The sequence below is a fragment of the Bubalus bubalis genome, chromosome 23 (assembly GCF_019923935.1).
Source record: "Bubalus bubalis isolate 160015118507 breed Murrah chromosome 23, NDDB_SH_1, whole genome shotgun sequence".
NCBI classification, from domain to species: Eukaryota; Metazoa; Chordata; class Mammalia; order Artiodactyla; family Bovidae; genus Bubalus; species Bubalus bubalis.
In genome coordinates this window covers 46,791,724-46,809,275 of record NC_059179.1, presented here as the reverse complement: position 1 = coordinate 46,809,275, position 17,552 = coordinate 46,791,724, and the positions used below count along the sequence as shown (strand labels likewise).

Sequence of the window (17,552 nt, the reverse complement as noted above, 5' to 3'; positions counted from 1 at the left end):
ACAGAGAAGGACCCTGGAAAACATTGATAATCACAGCTGCAAACAATGAGACTTCTGAGGAAGTAAAAGTGATTGTTTAATTTATTTTTCATCCTAAGAGAAGAGGACCTGGGGAGAAGCTGAATCAAGGTAGCTGAATTTTAAAAAGTCTGCTGCAAGTTTGAATGGTGGACAGATGTAAGAAAGGTTTCATTTCCACATAAATGAGAAAGTCTAATTCTAAACATCTGAAGATTACACCCAGTCCTGCCCCTGTTTTCACCCCTGGTACGCAGTGGAGATGCCTATCACAGGTAAATAAAAGCAGCTGATAACAAAAGCTCCTTCAAGGCGAAAAAGGAGCTCAGTCAAACCAACAGACTCATCTCCTACCAGGTCACTCCTCTGCCTTAGAAATCTAGTCTGGGGACTTTCCTGGCAGGTACAGTGGCTAAAATCTGTGCTTCCATTGCAAGAGGCAGGGGTTCGATCCCTGGTCGGGGAACTAAGACCCTGCAGTGCAGCCAGAAAAAAAAAAAAATGTAAACAATCTACGCAGGATTATTAGTCCACAAACATTACTGGGATGATGTCAAGCTCTGAGACCAAAAGAAAGCCACAGAAATGCAACCAAGAGGTTGCATTCATGTTAACAACCAGAGAGAACTCTAACACAGCCACAGCATAATTCTTCACCATGAGACCAGGCTACACACTCCGCAAAGCGTAAACCTGAAAATTCCAGGTGATCCAAGTTCCAAAGTGGCGGAGAGCACTTATATGCCAGCTGTGAAGGTCTGGGCTTCCAATGCCACCTGAGATCTTAAATGAAAACCTAGCGTCTGCTTCCCTCTGGACAGATTAACTAGCACTTCTGCATGCTAACACTCAAGCTCACATCTACTGTATCTGAACCATGCTTATCTTAAATGTCATCTCACCATCTGGCTCCCGTATATCCTAGAGCAGAGTTATAATGTCAGGCCATCACCAATCACTTGCTCTCTTGAATACAGCAGTTGAGTGACTACTGTCCTTTGGGATATTCATTATATCCTATAAATTTGATTCTTGATTTACAAGCTGTGGCCCCAAAACTAATGGAGGCTGTTTTTAATTACATTTTACAAGCCCCATGGACTGAAGAACACTCCTATTTGCAGAGGCAAAGCTGAACAAGCGCACGAATATTTAAGGGACCACAGAGGCTGGTTCTGTCAGTTTCTGAGCCGTAGGTGGTAAAGCTGCATGTCCAGCTGTGCTGTTAAAACTTAAATACAGACTCCGGAAGCTGCTGGGAATCACTGTTTATCCCAAGGAGGCAAGGAAGTCTGTGATGCCTACTAGGAAGAGAGGAGCAGGCAAGTCTGGCAACATGTAAGATAACAAGCTCTTATGTTACAGGAATTTGTTGTTTAGTCACGAAGTCGTGTCCAACTCTGCAGCCTCAGGGACTGCAGCACGCCAGGCTTCCCTGTCCTTCACTGTCTCTTGGAGTTTGCTCAAACACATGTCCACTGAGTCAGTGATGATATCTAATCATCTCATCCTCTGCTGCCCCCTTTTCCTCTTGCCCTCAACCTTTCCCAGCATCAGTGTCTTTTCCAAAGAGCAGGCTCTTCGCATCAGGTGGCCAAAGTATTGGAGCTTCAGCATCAGTCCTTCCAATAAATCTTCAGATCATGAACTCCTTATTACAGGAATAAAAAGGGGCAAATAGATAATGACATAGAAACAATGCTCTATGGTATCTGCGTAATTTCTACAGGAATTATTTTATGATGATATTCTGTCTTAAAAGTCCACAGTAGAACTCCACAGAGCTCAGGAATGGATGTGATCCTCTGGAAAACACACACACACGTTTAATGGCACCAAAAAAGCTTAGTAGGAACTCCTTGATTTCTATGCTTAAAAGTCATTCAGGTTAAGTAGTAAATCTTACAGAAAAGTTGTGTTTCAGAGTCTATAGGATTAAAAGCAAAGGCATATTTAAGGGGTGTATGCGCTAAGTCACTTCAGTCATGTCTGACTACTTGTGACCCTATGGGTGCCCGGACATGGCCACTCAGCAGGGGACGTAGGGCAAGCCAAGTCCATGTGCAGCTGCTACGCACCCACTGCCTCCTGATGGCTCCAGAGCCACCTTTAGTTCTGTGGCTTCAGGACTGATGTGGCAGGTGTATCTTCCAGGCCTTGGTTAAATGCAGAATGTGCACCGTGTGTGCCAAGTCGCTTCAGTCGTGTCCGAGTCTGTGCGATTCTATGAACTGTAGGCCACTGGGCTTCTCTGTCCATGGGATTCTCCAGACAAGAATACTGGAGTGGGTTGCCATGCCTTCCTCCAGGGGATCTTCCCTACCCAGGAATCGAATCTGAGTCTCTTATGTCTCCTGGGTTGGCAGGTGGGTTCTTTACCACTAGCACCACCTGGGAAGCCCCTAAACATAGAAACCCCTACTTATTTCACTGCTAGATGGGAAAGATAGGACAGTGGTTTTCAGCTACAGCATCCAGCAGAGTAAGGAGAACCCAAGTTTTCGTGGGCATCCAAGACAGTGGGCTCTGTTTGTCAGTGTGTTTGTTTTATGTGGAAAACAGGCCACTAAAAACATGAAAACCGCAGCTTTCGAGCCTCATGCTAAGCTGTCACTCAAAAAAGTTAATCCCAACAGAGAAAAAGCAAGAGAAGCCTTGTGCTTTAAGTTCCTCACGTTCTGGGTAAGGATGCAGATCCCAAAAGGCAGCAGGTGGAAACCCAGGAAGCTGGGGCCAGGACCCCTGCTCTGAGCTGCAGGCCGCCCTTGTCTCTGTAGCTGCGGGACGCAGCTCCTGCGCCTCCCCACTTCTCTGGTGTCTTCAGATGCACCGAAGGAAGTTTCAGCCACAGCAACAGATGACTTCAGAAGGACGACACTCACTGAGGCTCAGCCCTAGCAGAGGCCTGCTTAGAACAGCAGCTGCTGGTTCCCAGGGCCCATTTCATCCCTGTTGTCCCAGAAAGTGGGACTTCCCTGGTGGTTCAGCAGGTAAAGAATCTGCCTGCCAATGCAGGAGACATGAGTTCAATCCCTGGGTCGGGAAGATCCCTTGGAGGAGGAAATAGAAACCCACTCCAGTATTCTTGCCTGAAAAATTCTATGGACAGAGGAGCCTGGTGGGCTACAGTCCATGAGGTCACAAAGAGTTGGACAGGACTGAACTAAGCGTGCTCATTCCAGAAGGTATTGTAGCATCACCCAGAAAAGGCAAAGGGAAAGATCTGTGCCGCTACGAATCTGTTCATGGGGTGGACAAAATCATCAAAAAGAGGCAAAGTCATCAGGGGAAATGCAAATGAAAACCACAGTGTGACATGGTTCACATCTGCCAGAAGGGCCAGGATAAAAACGTCAATGACAGCAAACGCGGGTAAGGAGGCAGAGGAGACGGACATCTCTTCCAGGGCTAATGGGGATGGAGAGCGATGCAGCCAGAGTCTGGCAGTTCCTGATAAAGCTAAACACGCAGTTATCATGCAATCAGCATTTATAGGCCACACTAGTGCAAAGAGCCTGCCTGCCAAGGCAGGAGGTGCAAGAGATGCAGGTTCAATCCAGGGTCGTGAAGATCCCCTGGAGGAGTGAATGGCTACTCACTCCAGCATTCTTGCCTGGAGAGTCCCATGGACAGAGGAGCCCGGGTGAGCTACAGTTCACGGGATCACACAGAGTCTGACACAACTGAAGTGAATTAGCACAAGCACGGCATTTACAGCCCTGGGACATTTGTGCCAGAGAAAGGAAGACTTAAGTTCACAAAAAAACCTGCACAGGAATGTTCATAACCGATCTAATTGTAATAGATCTATCTGTAATAGCCCCAGACTGAGACTAGACTAGACGTCCTTCAGTGGTTAAAAAAAAAGGTTAAACCGTCTGTGGCACATCCACACTGTGGACCACTATGCAGCGATGGAAAGGAACAAACCACTGATAACAACAACTTAAATGAGTTCCAGAGGGATTCTTACAGTGAAAGAAATGTTCCGTGTCCTGACCATGGGGGTGGATTTGAGAACACACACCACATGAAAAAAAACTGTAAGAAAGGAAACACAAGCAGGAAGGCATAAAAGTCAAGCTGGGAAAACCTGAATAAGATGGCTAAATTGTATCAATGTCGTTCCCTGGTTGCAGTTCAGTGTTGCAGGTTGGCAAAATGTTATGGTCAACATTTTACCTGGGCCAAGGGTACACAAGCTCTCCTGTCTTACTGCTTACCACTGCACCGACTATAGGCCGACAGTCATCTCCATAAGGCTCTCAGTAAGAAAGGAGGGGCAAAAAGAAATCAACAGACATTCCTTCTAGAAACCACAAGTGATGGAGAACCCCATGATCTTTGATGGCACTTACAGAAATTATAAAACCCACGCACTAGAAAATTAACCAACAGCCCTCACAGGGAGATGATGAGCATGGCACACACTTAATATTTAATAAGTATAATGAAAATGCTCATGATTTCTTTAAGCTGAAATATGTGAAATGCAAACACTCTTCAAAAGCCTCCCAGAGAACTGAGAATCGCTTTGGCTAATAAACACATATGGTTAAAACTGGATGGAAAACAGAAGCCCTGGACAAAGGCACAGTGAAGGGTGGATCACAGTCACGCTTGTCTTCTGGGGGGTGCAGAGCCCAGGTTCTCAACCCCAGAGCCCTGCGCCGACGTAAGAAAAGCACTCAATCTCCAAGCCCATTTTTCCAAAGAACCACTTGCGTCGCAGAAGCAGGGCCACCCTGTGGTACCCAGGCAACACCTCCATTGGCACCAGCCGTGAGCCGGGCACCTCCTCGAGGACAGCCGCCCCCATACTCACTTATTCTGCATCATGTTCATGATCACCCAGTCAAATGGGTAGACATTCTTCCCAATGAGGTTCTTAAACATGATGAATGTCTCCATCAGGAAATCCTGAAATAAAAGCAGAACGTTCAAACAGCCCACCGAGAAAAAGGTGAAAGCCAATGCCCACCTCCACCCCCAGAATAACTGCATTATAAATGACCTTATTATTATTCTTTTTTAGCTGAATGAGAACATAGCACAAAGTAATGAAGATGTATTTCACAGAGCTGCGTATGACGCCTTCTGCCTTTCTGTGTACCTGAGCACCTCATGTCCTGGAGAAGTTTTTCAAGGATATACTAAAAGAAAGTCTCTGGTCATGTCTCTCTAAGAATTACAAGGAATAAACCCTTGCTAGTTACATATATTCACACTCTTTATGCTTAAGGAAACACTTTCAATCAAATATAACATGCAGGCTGTAACTATGTCTTATATTTACTCTGAGTGAGCAGAAGTCGCTCGGTTGTGTCCAACTCTTTGCGACCCCATGTACTATACAGTCCTTGGAATTCTCTAGGCCAGAGTACTGGAGTGGGTTGCCTTTCCCTTCTCCAGGAGATCTCCCCAAACCAGGGAACGAATCCAGGTCTCCCTCATTGCACGCAGATTCTTTACCAACTGAGCTACCAGGAAAGCCCATATTTACCTACATTTTAATTATAAACAGGGCCCATCAAATTCAACCTGCAGTATTATTATCCTTCCCTTTTTCTTACATAATTCAACAAATTAAAGGTGCAGAAAGGAACTCCTGACCATCTGCTCCTAGTCAGCACTCTGTCAACAAATCAAGCACATGGTCAAGTTGCCAAAGTCTCTTATGTGGCATCATCAAATCCATAAGCTACTCAGTGATGGCTCTCTTGTCTCCTAGATGGTCCCCTGCATTTCAGAGCAGTGGCCTGTGACCCTACCCTGCTTCCACACTGATGAGACTGCTCCTGGTGTCGGGAGGGGGTTCCCTGCTCCTAGTGGGTCCACTCTGTGCTGTCAGAATTAGGAGATTTTCTTGAATCTGACAGTTAGAGCTTATTCTGAGCTCACCTGAACAAAACAAGCAGGCGTCATAAAAGTGCACACCCCAGTAATATAGGCCACTTGCTCCCTCAGGATCTGGGTGGAAAGGGCACAAGCGACTGAGAAGTCATGTTAGGAAAATGAGGCTGCGGTCATAGATGAGCAAATGAATGGATGTTTCCCATTTATTTCATCTAGTGATTCATAATTAAGTGCAATGGCTGTGAAGACTGAGGTGGTGAGCAGAATTTAAGCAGCCCAGAAAGCAATTTCCAGCACAGAGTTCTACACAAGACCTTCTTGCAAAAAGACACAAGTTCCATTTGACGGTAGGAAAAAGCCAAGGATCAAAGATACCTTCTCCACCACCTTACCAACAATGGCCAGCTTACAGTGTTACAGCGAGTCATTTCTGCTGCAGGAGGACCTTGTGGAGCCCCCACCCATGAACAAAAACTCCAGGAACCACCATGATCACACTTGTTACAACAGAGACCTCCAGTGCAGGAGAGGTTAGGATAGAAGGCAGAGTCAAGAGGGAAAAGTGAGTCCTGTGTCCTCCCAACACTGCCCCCAGGAGCCCCGACCAGCAGGGCTTGCGAGCAAGAGGTGTTCTCAATGACCCCTGACACAAGGAACACTTTTCTATTCCCAGTTTAATTCCTGAAATTCATATTTCACTACTTAAGTTTCCCCACTTTGTAAAGAGTTTCCTGTTTTAATGACCAGGTTGCCCCCTCTGTAGGCTGAGTGTCATAATTTAGTCACATCTCTATTTGCATGAAATTGCTGGCTTTCTTGCTGATTACTCCTCAAAGCCTAATAATTGAGATACAGGGTCTGGCTTTTATTATTCTGGAAGAGAAGCATATTTTCCCACACCAACTCCTTTTTTTTTTTCTCTAGGAAACACAGTCCCATACTTCATTAGTATGGCTCAGCTATTAAACGTTGGTACTTTGCTGATCAAACAAAATGCTGCAGCTTGTGGGAGATGAGGGTTTTCAAGGCTTTCCCTGTTGGTCTGAATAAATTAGCAGCCGTGGCGGTGGTCCCCACCAGTGTATTTGCTGGAAAGGCTGATGAGGCTGAACAGGCCATTACAACTGCCATCTCCATGTTGACAAGAGGAGTTGGAGGATTTAATACACGTTTTGTGAAAATTTCATCATTTTATATGAATCCATTCCTGCTGCATTTTTACTTAGATTGTACACAAGATGTTCCATATAATAAGGGAACAGCTCTAATAAGAGCCATCAATGCATTCCATAGGCAAAGTCTTCTTATTACAAAGCCATCTGCTTCTGTCCATCTCTGGCCCCACCCACTTGGATAATCGGTCATCATTTTTCACTGGGACTCCCAGAGGGAAAGCCTGGCCCATCTACCTATGAAAATTCTAGTCTGTCTTGATCCCCACACTTCATTCAAAGTGACCTCTTAAAATCTGATCAAGGCACCAACACTTCTTCAATCTTCCACTGAATCTATGTCCTCAGTGGCTTCCAAATATTCTTAGGTGAAAGCCAAAGAGTCTTAATTCTCAGAAGGAAGACATCCTTATCTTAAGTCAAAGAAATAACTGTTTCAGACAAGGACCATCAATAGATGCTAAACTCAACTGATGAAACTGCTAGAGGATAAGACCTCTGCCAGTTTACTGTGGATACCAATGTATTACTCAAAGTTTCCATGATGACCTTTAAGGGCCATGTATCTTCACAACAGAGAGATCCAGAAGTTATTCCCTTTTAACCAAGTGATCAAACCCATTATCATCAGTAGTGATCAGCCTGGAATTCCTAGCCTCCCGACAGACATAACAGGGCATGCTTAACCACAATTTTTACTTGCCAAAAGGTGAACTTGAATTTTAGATCAAGCTTCCAGTTTGTGGAGGGCTTCCTTGGTGGCTCAGATGGTAAAGAGTTCACCTGCAATGTGGGAGACCTGGCTTCAATCCCTAGGTCGGGACAATCCCCTGGAGAAGGGAAGGGCTACCCAATTCAGTCTTCTTGGCTAGAGAATTCCATGGACAGAGGAGCCTGGCAGGCTATAGTCCATGGGGTCAAAAACAGTAGGACATGACTGAGTGACTAACACTTTCACTTTCCAGTCTGTAGGACATATGAATTTGAAGAAAGAAATCTGTACAAAGGCAGCAATCAAAAATTACAGAATGGGGGCGGGCAAAGTGGGGGGATGGTGTGGGCAAAGTCTGCAAAGCTAAAGGCTCTATCTGTTCAAAAACAGAAAATAAATAAAAATGAAATTGAATTTTAAAAAGCGATGCCATGAAAGGGAAGGAAAAACAAGGCGATGAACTATTTTAGAAAAAAAAGAGATTAATGAGAAATAAGCAAACATGATGAGTGAATCTGGACTAGATGCAGCTTTGAGAAAGCTTATAATGAAAGACAACAGAGACTGGGGAGAATCGAGGGAGAATGTGAATGTAGACGGTGTGAAGAGATGACAGTGATGTTCTGGAAGAACAACGAAGCCACTGGACATTGTCTTCATCCTTGAGAGCTACCTGCTGAACCACTCACATGATTCTCACATTCTGACAGGATTTGGCTACATGTTAACAGAAACAGATACCTAGATACATAAGTAAGTAAGAAAGTTGAGCGCCGAAGAATTGATGCTTTTGAACTGTGGTGTTGGAGAAGACTCTTGAGAGTCCCTTGGACTGCAAGGAGATCCAACCAGTCCATTCTAAAGGAGGTCAGTCCTGGGTGTTCTTTGGAAGGACTGATGCTAAAGCTGAAACTCCCCTACTTTGGCCACCTCAGGTGAAGAGTTGCCTCATTGGAGGCTGGGAGGGATTGGGGGCAGGAGGAGAAGGGGATGACAGAGGATGAGATGGCTGGATGTCATTATCAACTCGATGGACATGAGTTTGAGTGAACTCCGGGAGTTGGTGATGGACAGGGAGGCCTGGTGTGCTGCAGTTCATGGGGCCGCAAAGAGTCGGACACGACTGAGCGACTGAACTGACTGACTAAAGTGTTAATCACTCAATCATGTCCGACTCACCGCAACCCCATTGACTGTAGCCCACCTGGCTTCTCTGTCCATGGAATTCTCCAAGCAAGAATACTGAAGTGGGTTGCCTTTCCCTTCTCCAGGTAATCTTCCTGACCTAGGGATTGAACCTGGGACTCCCCACATTGCAGGTGGATTCTTTACCATCTGAGCAACCAGGGAAGCCCACTAGAGATAGATAGTCGAGGCCAATATGGCAGAATGCTTGCAACTGATGAATTCAAATGATAGGAATAATGGTTTTCATTGCACTATTCTTTCAGCTTTTCTGTATGCTTGACATTTTTAATGATAAAAAGAGGAAAGCTTGCAAGCTAAATGGGGAGACTCAATATGAGACTGTATCACCATCAACATTCTGATTTTGATACTCTTCTATAGATCTGCAAGACGCTCCCATGGGGAGAAACTGATCAAAGCATACGAAGATGCTCTGTATTATTTTTTACAGCTGTGTCTGACTCTACAATTCTCTCAAAATAAAAGTTTACTCAAAAAATATGTGCTTTAAAATAATTAGTGGAAAAACAGTAAACCAATGACATAGACAGAGGTTCATAACCTTGTACAGGAGGCCGTGATCAAAACCATCCCCAAGAAAAAGAAATGCAAAAAGACAAAGTGTTATCTGAAGAGGCCTTACAAAGATCTGAGAAAAGAAGAGAAGCAAAAGGTAAAGAAGAAAAGGAATGATATACCCATCTGAATTCAGAGTTCCAAAGAATAGCAAGGAGAGATAAGAAAGTCTTCCTAAGTGATCAATGCAAAGAAATAGAGGAAAACAATAGAATGGGACAGACTAGAGATCTCGTTAAGAAAATTAGGGAACATTTCATGCAAAGATGGGCTCAATAAAGGACAGAAATGCTATGGATCTAACAGAAGCAGAAGATATTAAGAAGAGGTGGCAAGAATACACAGAAGAACTATACAAAAAGATCTTAATGACCCAGATAACAACGATGGTATGATCATTCACCTAGAGCCAGATATCCTGGAGTGTTAAGTAAAATGGGTCTTAGGAAGCATCACTATGAAAAAGCTAGTGGAGGTGATACAATTACAGCTGAGTTATTTTGATTCCTAAAAGATGATGCTATGAAAGTGGTGAACTCAATATGCCAGCAAATTTGGAAAACTCAGCAGTGGCGACAGGAATGAAAAGATCAGTTTTCATTCCAATCCCAAAGAAAGACAATGACAAAAAATGTTCCAACTCCTGCACACTCGCACTCATCTCACATGCTAGCAAAGTAATGCTCAAAATTCTCCAAGCTAGGTTTCAACAGTACCCGAACAGAGAACTTCCAGATGTTCAAGCTAGAAAAGGCAGAGGAACCAGAGATTAAATTGCCAACATCTGGTGGATCATAGAAAAGCAAGAGAATTCCAGGAAAACATCTACTTCTGCTTCATTGACTATTCTAAAGCCTTTGACTGTGTGGATCACAAAAAACTGTGGAAAATTCTTAAGGAGATGAGAATACCAGACCACCTGACCTGCCTCCTGAGAAACCTGTATGCAGGTCAAGAAACAACAGTTAGAGACAGATATGGACAACAGACTGGTTCCAAATTGGGAAAGGAGTATGTCAAGGCTGTGTATTGTCACCCTGCTTATTTAACGATATGCAGAGTACATCACGTGAAATGCTCGGCTGGATGAAGCACAAGCTGAAATCAATATTGGCAGGAGAGATATCAATAACCTCAGATATGCAGATGACACCACCCTTATGGCAGAAAGTGAAAAGGAACTAAAGAGCCTCTTGATGAAAGTGAAGAGGAGAGTGAAAAAGCGTAAAACTCAACATTCAAAAAATGAAGATCATGGCATCTGAGCCCATTACTTCATGGCAAATAGATGGGGAAGCAATGGAAACAGTGATAGACTTTACTTTCTTGGGCTCCCAAATCACTGCAGATAGTGACTACAGCCATGAAATTAAAAGATGCTTGCTCCTTGGAAGAAAAGCCATGAGCAACCTAGACAATACATTAAAAATCAGAGACATTACTTTGCCGACAAAGGTCCATCTAGTCAAAGCTATGGTATTTCCTATAGTCATGTATGGATGTGAGAGTTGGACCATAAAGAAAGCTGAGCACTGAAGAATGCTTTTGAAGTGTGGTGTTGGAGAAGACTCTTGAGAGTCCCTTGGACTGCAAGGAGATCAAACCAGTCAATCCTAAAGGAAATCAGCCCTGAATACTCATTGAAAGAACTGATGCTGAAGCTGAAGCTCCAATACTCTGGGCACCTGGTGCGAAGAGCTGACTCACTGGAAAAGCCCCTGATGCTGGCAAAGATTGAGGGCAGGAGAAGGGGACGACAGAGGATGAGATGGTTGGACAGCATCACTGACTTGATAGACATGAGTTTGAGCAAAATCCAGGAGTTGGTGATGGACAGGGAAGCCAGGCATGGTGCAGTCCATGGGGTTGCAGAGTTGGACACGACTGAGTGACTGAACTGAATGGCATAGAAACAGAGGTCAGAGAAATAGAAAGACACAAAGCCGCTTAGCATGACCTCTGGGGCCTTGTGCAGTTTGAAACCCCAGTGCCTCTCCGGGCCCACCACCTTCTTTCTCTCCCACCTACAGGACTCCTTCTTCTCTTCCTACACATTCCACAATCCTCTCTTTTGCAAAACAACCCTTCCTGAGGGCTTCCCTGGTGGTCCAGTAGGAAAGGAACTAGGGCACATGGAATCAATCTGGCCAGGGAGCTACGATCCCATGTGATGGGGAGGAATTAAGCCCACAAGTGTCAGCTACTGCGCCTGGGCAGCATAACTAGAGAGTCCTTGGGCCACAAGGGAAAACCCTGGCAGCTAAGACCCGACACAGACACATAAATAAATAAATTTTTTTTTAAGCCTTCCTTAGGACTTCTGTGGTGGTCCAGCAGTTAAGAATCTGACTTTGATTCCTGGTCAAGGAGCAAAGACCCCACACACTGAGGGGCAAATAAGTCCATGCATCACCATTAATTATAAGCTTGCAACCACTGAGCTCATGTGCCACAATGAAGCCTCGACACAGCCAAACATAAAGACAAGAATATTTCTTAATTTTGTTTTTTAAAAAGACTTCCCGTCCACCTGACTCAGTCCAGTGTGGCTGATTTACAACGCCCATTCTTTTGGAGCATGGATAACCTGGGTTGTCTGACGGACTCCCGGGTAAACTGTGATACTCTCTACTACACTGGGGGCCTCAGAGCAAGACGTGTCTGCTCTGCTGCTCTCATTACCTCCACCTTCTTAACACAGTTGCTCTTCACTAAGTAGCTTGTGAGTGAACTCACTGTAAAAGGAATCTGCACCCTTGGACTCAGCATCCAGGGTAGAAAGTCTTCAGTAGATTTCATCTCCAAGGAATGGTCACAGGGATAAAGAAACAGATGCCCAGTGCCAGGCTCCTCTGCCTACTCATGACAGTCTCTACACAGGCTTGCAAATCACCCTTTGGTAGCTATTTTCACATGGAACTCAGGGCCTTTACGGCCAAGCCTGGCCAAGAGCAGAAGGCTTCCTAGGCAATGACACTCACACAGCAAACATTCTTGTTTTCATAATCCCTGTGAGCATCATCACCGCTTTCCATCAGTTGAGAAGTCACCCTGGACCACACCAACACAGGCTGGTGGTTGATGGGGCCAGACAAGAAACAAAGAAGGTGTAACAGGAGATATCTGCCAGGTGAGACCAAGGCAGGCATCAGGAGGGGTTCTCAGAAGAGGTTGGACAGATGGAGACAGGAGGCATTTCAGGAAGAGGGTCCTGAGATCTCAGGGGGCTGCCTGGCCGGGCTTCCCTAGGTCACCCCACAAGCGGACAGGACTGGGAGAGGCCACAGGAAGGAGGAGGAACGCGTGGCAGACTGTGGCTTCCCCTGGGTCCTCCTCGAAGATGAGAAGGGCCCTGTTGCTGGGTTCTCTGAATCTTCCCTGTCCTGTCTTCTGGATTCACTCAACCTGTAACTGACAAGCATCACTTCTACTTGCAACGTTCGTGCATGAGTCCTTACTCACTCAGTCACTCCACAGACATTCCCTTAGGGGCACTTGGCAGGAATTTGGGACACATGTCATGAGAACAGTCTGCCCTGGAAGGTCCAGAGTACTCCTCATCACCTCGATCTTACAATGGACGCTGAGCAAGTTCTTCACTTGTGGTCCTGACTCTGTGACTTGGACCCAGGACAGCTAGCAGCCGCATCTTCAGACCAGCATCTCCAACGTAGAAGAAGAACTTAAAGACCGTTCACGGTTGCCCATCCTAAAGGGACAATCTCTATTATGACAATTTTGAGCTGAAATGTCTATCCTCTTTCTTTCCTGGCTTAGTCTTTCCATTTCATGCTGTGTTCCATCCTCTCACGGTCTCGGGGGTCCAAGGGGCCATCTGAGAGGCCGTAAAAGTAACAGTTCTGAGGCTCGTGACTTTGGTGTTGATCATAACTGCAATTTTGTTTGAGAATGACTCATTCATCCAGAAAAAAGGGCTAAATTTGAAAACCTAAGGTAGCACTTTTAACAAGGAAGTAGTCTTGAGAAAAGAGTTGAGACTCTTTGCACATCGCATTACTGATTAACTTCCAATTATTTAACACAAAATGGTCTTTCATTTTTGTGAGCAGTTGTCCAAGTAGAAAAATAGTCAAATCCTCTCTACGGATAGTTAACAGATAGGAACCCATTTTACGAAGGTTCTGACAGATTAACAACAATAAAAAAGGTTTACAATCCTTGCAGTATGAATTCATGATATCCAAAACCACAAATGCCATTTCATAATGGAAATCAAATCGTTCGCAAATAATTGATGCTCTGAACCACTCTGTCTACAGAAATAAACTCCCTTGGGAAATCAGGGCCACAGCACATAACAAGTATCTGATGATCTGCTTCCTGCAAGGAGAGAGGGTACATGCTTGGAATTCAAGATGTTACAGTCATTTTTAAACACCATTTTGTAAAATCACTTTTTCATGACATCCTGAAGGTTCCCTATCCACAGAACACTTGAATAATCTGGATTAAATATTTTTGACAGTTTGCATGAATCATATGATTTTGATCACGTGACTAATCTGTAAAGGACAAATGATTTATTGGAGCCCTGAGTTTTCAGCATGGGTAACACTTCTCATTCCGAAGTTTATCCTTTAGCCTGAACCATTGTCTAGGAAACTGCTCATATAGATTTAGCTACAACTGGCTTAAAGCTGAACATTCAGAAAACTAAGATCATGGCATCTGGTCCCATCACTTCATGGCAAATAGATGGGGAAACAGTGGAAACAGTAGCTGACTTTATTTTGGGGGGCTCCAAAATCACTGCAGATGGTGATTGCAGCCAAGAAATTAAATGGAAGGAAAGTTATGAACAAACTAGACAGCATATTAAAAAGCAGAGACATTACTTTGCCAACAAAGGTCTGTCTAGTCAAGGCTATGGTTTTTCCAGTAGTCATGTATGGATGTGAGAGTTGGACTGTAAAGAAAGCTGAGAGAAGAAGAATTGATGCTTTTGAACTGCGGTGTTGGAGAAGCCTCTTGAGAGTGCCTTGGACTGCAAGGAGATCCAACCAGTCCATTCTAAAGGAGATCAGTCCTGGGTGTTCATTGGAAGGACTGATGTTGAAGCTGAAACTCCAATACTTTGGCCACCTGATGGAAAGAGCTGACTCATTTCAAAAGACCCTGATGCTGGGAAAGATTGAAGGTGGGAGGAGAAGGGGACGACAGAGGATGAGATGGTTGGATGGCATCACCAACTCAATGGACATGAGTTTGAGTAAACTCTGGGAGTTGGTGATGGACAGGGAGGCCTGGCATGCTGCAGTCCACGGGGTTGCAACAGTCGGACACGACTGTGTGACTGAAATGAACTGTACTGATCCTTCCGATGATCAAACAGGAGGCATGAAATGTTTCACAGGCAAATGGAACTTCACTATGACATGCCTGCTGAAGAATCCCAGGATAACATCACATGTGATATGTTACACGCGTGAGAAGAGTCCTACATGACACTGCTCCTTAATATTACACAAAAACTAAACATATAGACACACCATCACATATACATTCTTGCTCCTTGATTCCTTTGTAAGATTTTTTTTTCTGATGTGGATCATTTTTAAAGTCTTTTTTGACTTTGTAACAATATTGCTTCTATTTTGTGTTTTGGTTTTTTTGGCCATGAGGCATGAGGGACCTTAGCTTCCAGACTAGGGATCAAACCCACACCCCTTGCATTGCAAAGCGAAGTCTTAACCACTGGACCACAGGCAAGTTCCCCTTAACTTTGATTGAAGGAAAGTTGCTATGATTTTAAGGTATAAATCCATTTGTGTATCTTTAGAAATTTAAATCCATGTATTTATTATTATCTATTAAACATTACATCAGTTCAGTTCAGTTGCTCAGTTGTGTCAGACTCTTTGCGACCCCAAGAATCGCAGCACGCCAGGCCTCCCTGTCTATCACCAACCCCCGGAGTCTACCCAAACTCATCCCCATCTAGTCGGTGATGCCATCCAGCCATCTCATCCTCTGTCATCCCCTTCTCCTCCTGCCCCCAATCTTTCCCAGCATCAGGATCTTTTCCAATGAGTCAACCCTTCGCATTAGGTAGCCAAACTATTGGATAAATACAAACTTAAATATATATATGCATACACATAAGCATATATAATGGCAGCGATTAGTGATGTAGCTTTTTTTTTATTAGAATTCATCCTTTGAAAAAGGTCTTAAATGCCTTGTCTTTTGACCATCCCTTAATAAGGCTGACGTCAAGTGCAATCAACGTTGTTTTGGAGACACTAGCAGAGCTTCCTGTGGTTTGTAGGAATCTAGGGGCCTCAGAACTGGAATCAGTGCTCCGAGACACGGGAGTGGAGGGTGGACATCTACTTGGCAACTCTGCAGACACGCTGGCGGTGGCTTCGCAGAGGATATCTGCCATATGGCCCTGCGATGCCAGCTTGTCAGGGACGGTGCCTCTAAGGATACGTTCCTCTCTATTGTACTTCTCCTGATTAAGTTGTATCACAGTCTCACTGAAGATGACTAGAGAATTATTTCCAGAAATGCTAATGAGCCTCCATGATGAAAGCTAATTAATAAAGGAGCACAATTTAAGGCTGAAAATTCTCCTTGGCTTCTGCTATCGAGTGTCAATCGATAAATAAACAGGAGCTAATGGTAGCTCTCTGTGGTAACGTCTCCAAATTTACCATGACCCCAAAGCCTGGGAGAGGAAAGAACAGAAAAAGGATTTTTCTGGGCTGATACCCTGGGTCACTCTCCAGGTCAGTACAAGGAGTGAGCCTATCTCAGAAAGCTTATCTTCTCTCTCTCTCTCTCTTTTTAATTTTAAACCTTTTGTGTTGTGTTGGGTTGTAGCTGATTAACAATGTTGCGATAGTTTCAGAAGGGATTCAGCCACATATATACATGTGTTATCTGTCCTCCAAACTCCCCTCCCATCCAGGCTGCCACACTGTTAATATTGAGCCATGCATTATACAGTAGGTCCTTGTTAGTTATCCATTTTAAATAGGACCCTTATCTTCTTACAAACCCACTTTTACCTAGACCATCTCTGGGCTTCTGAAGTCAAGTGGAGGCAAGTCTAAAATCAAACTGAAAATGGAAATATTGATATCAGCATTTTGTCTAAAAGACTGAGCTCAAAACAAGGTTATATGAACAGTCAGAGTCACACTCACCACCACATCGGTCCTCATCTTCCCGAAAGTCTTGATCAGATGGGCGTAATGATAGTCTTCCATTTGTCGTAGGATAGCTGTCATACAGGCCACGAAATTTCCCTGCAAACAAACCAAAAGATATAGTTAGATGATGAGAGAACAACACTCAAAAGTTGATGTAAACCGACAGCACCTTCTTTTGTTTCTCCTCTGCTGTAACAGTAGGTTCTCATTGGCCATCTATTTTATACATGTGAAAGTGAAAGTCACTCAGTGGTGTCTGACTCTTTGTGACCCCATGGGCCATACAGTCCAGGGAATTCTCCAGGCCAGAATACTGGAGTGGGTAGCCTTTCCCAACCCAGGGATCGAACCCAAGTCTTCCACATTGCAGGTGGATACTTTACCAGCTGAGCCACCACGGAAGCCCAAGAATAGCGGAGTGGGTAGCCTATCCCATCTCCAGAGGATCTTCCTCACCCAGGAATCAAACGGGGGTCTCCTGATTGCAGGCGGATTCTTTTCCAACTCAGCTATCAGGGAAGCCAGTTTATACATAGCAGTGTATGCATGTCAATCCTAATCCTTAAAAATGCATTCAAATATACATTAGGTGCAGAAAAATGCTGTTGATTCCACTTATATGAGGTATCTAGAATAGTCTGATTCATAGTCAGAAAGCACATTGGTAGATGTACCAGGAGCTGGGGGTTTTGAGGATGCAGAGTGGGGAGGGGGTGTTAGTGTTTAGTAGGGACAGTTTCAGTTTAGGAAGGTGAAACATTCGAGAGGTAGAGCAGGAGGGTGAGAGCTGCTTAGTGCCACTGAACTGTACAGTTAAATATAGTTAAAACAGTGTGTGACTTCTACCACGAT

At 44.4% G+C, this 17,552-nt stretch overlaps 1 protein-coding gene across 2 annotated transcripts in view; it reads right to left on the bottom strand.

Moving 5' to 3' along the window:
* Positions 1-17,552, bottom strand: part of DOCK1 (dedicator of cytokinesis 1) — a 559,970-nt gene that overhangs the window by 199,567 nt on the left and 342,851 nt on the right. For both annotated transcript variants that reach the window (XM_025273840.3, XM_025273841.3), the window contains exons 28-29: positions 16,695-16,796; positions 4,844-4,938 (exon numbers count right to left, since the gene is read on the bottom strand). In XM_025273840.3, coding sequence (XP_025129625.1) covers positions 4,844-4,938; positions 16,695-16,796 — 197 coding nt within the window. The remainder of the gene's footprint in view (positions 1-4,843; positions 4,939-16,694; positions 16,797-17,552) is intronic.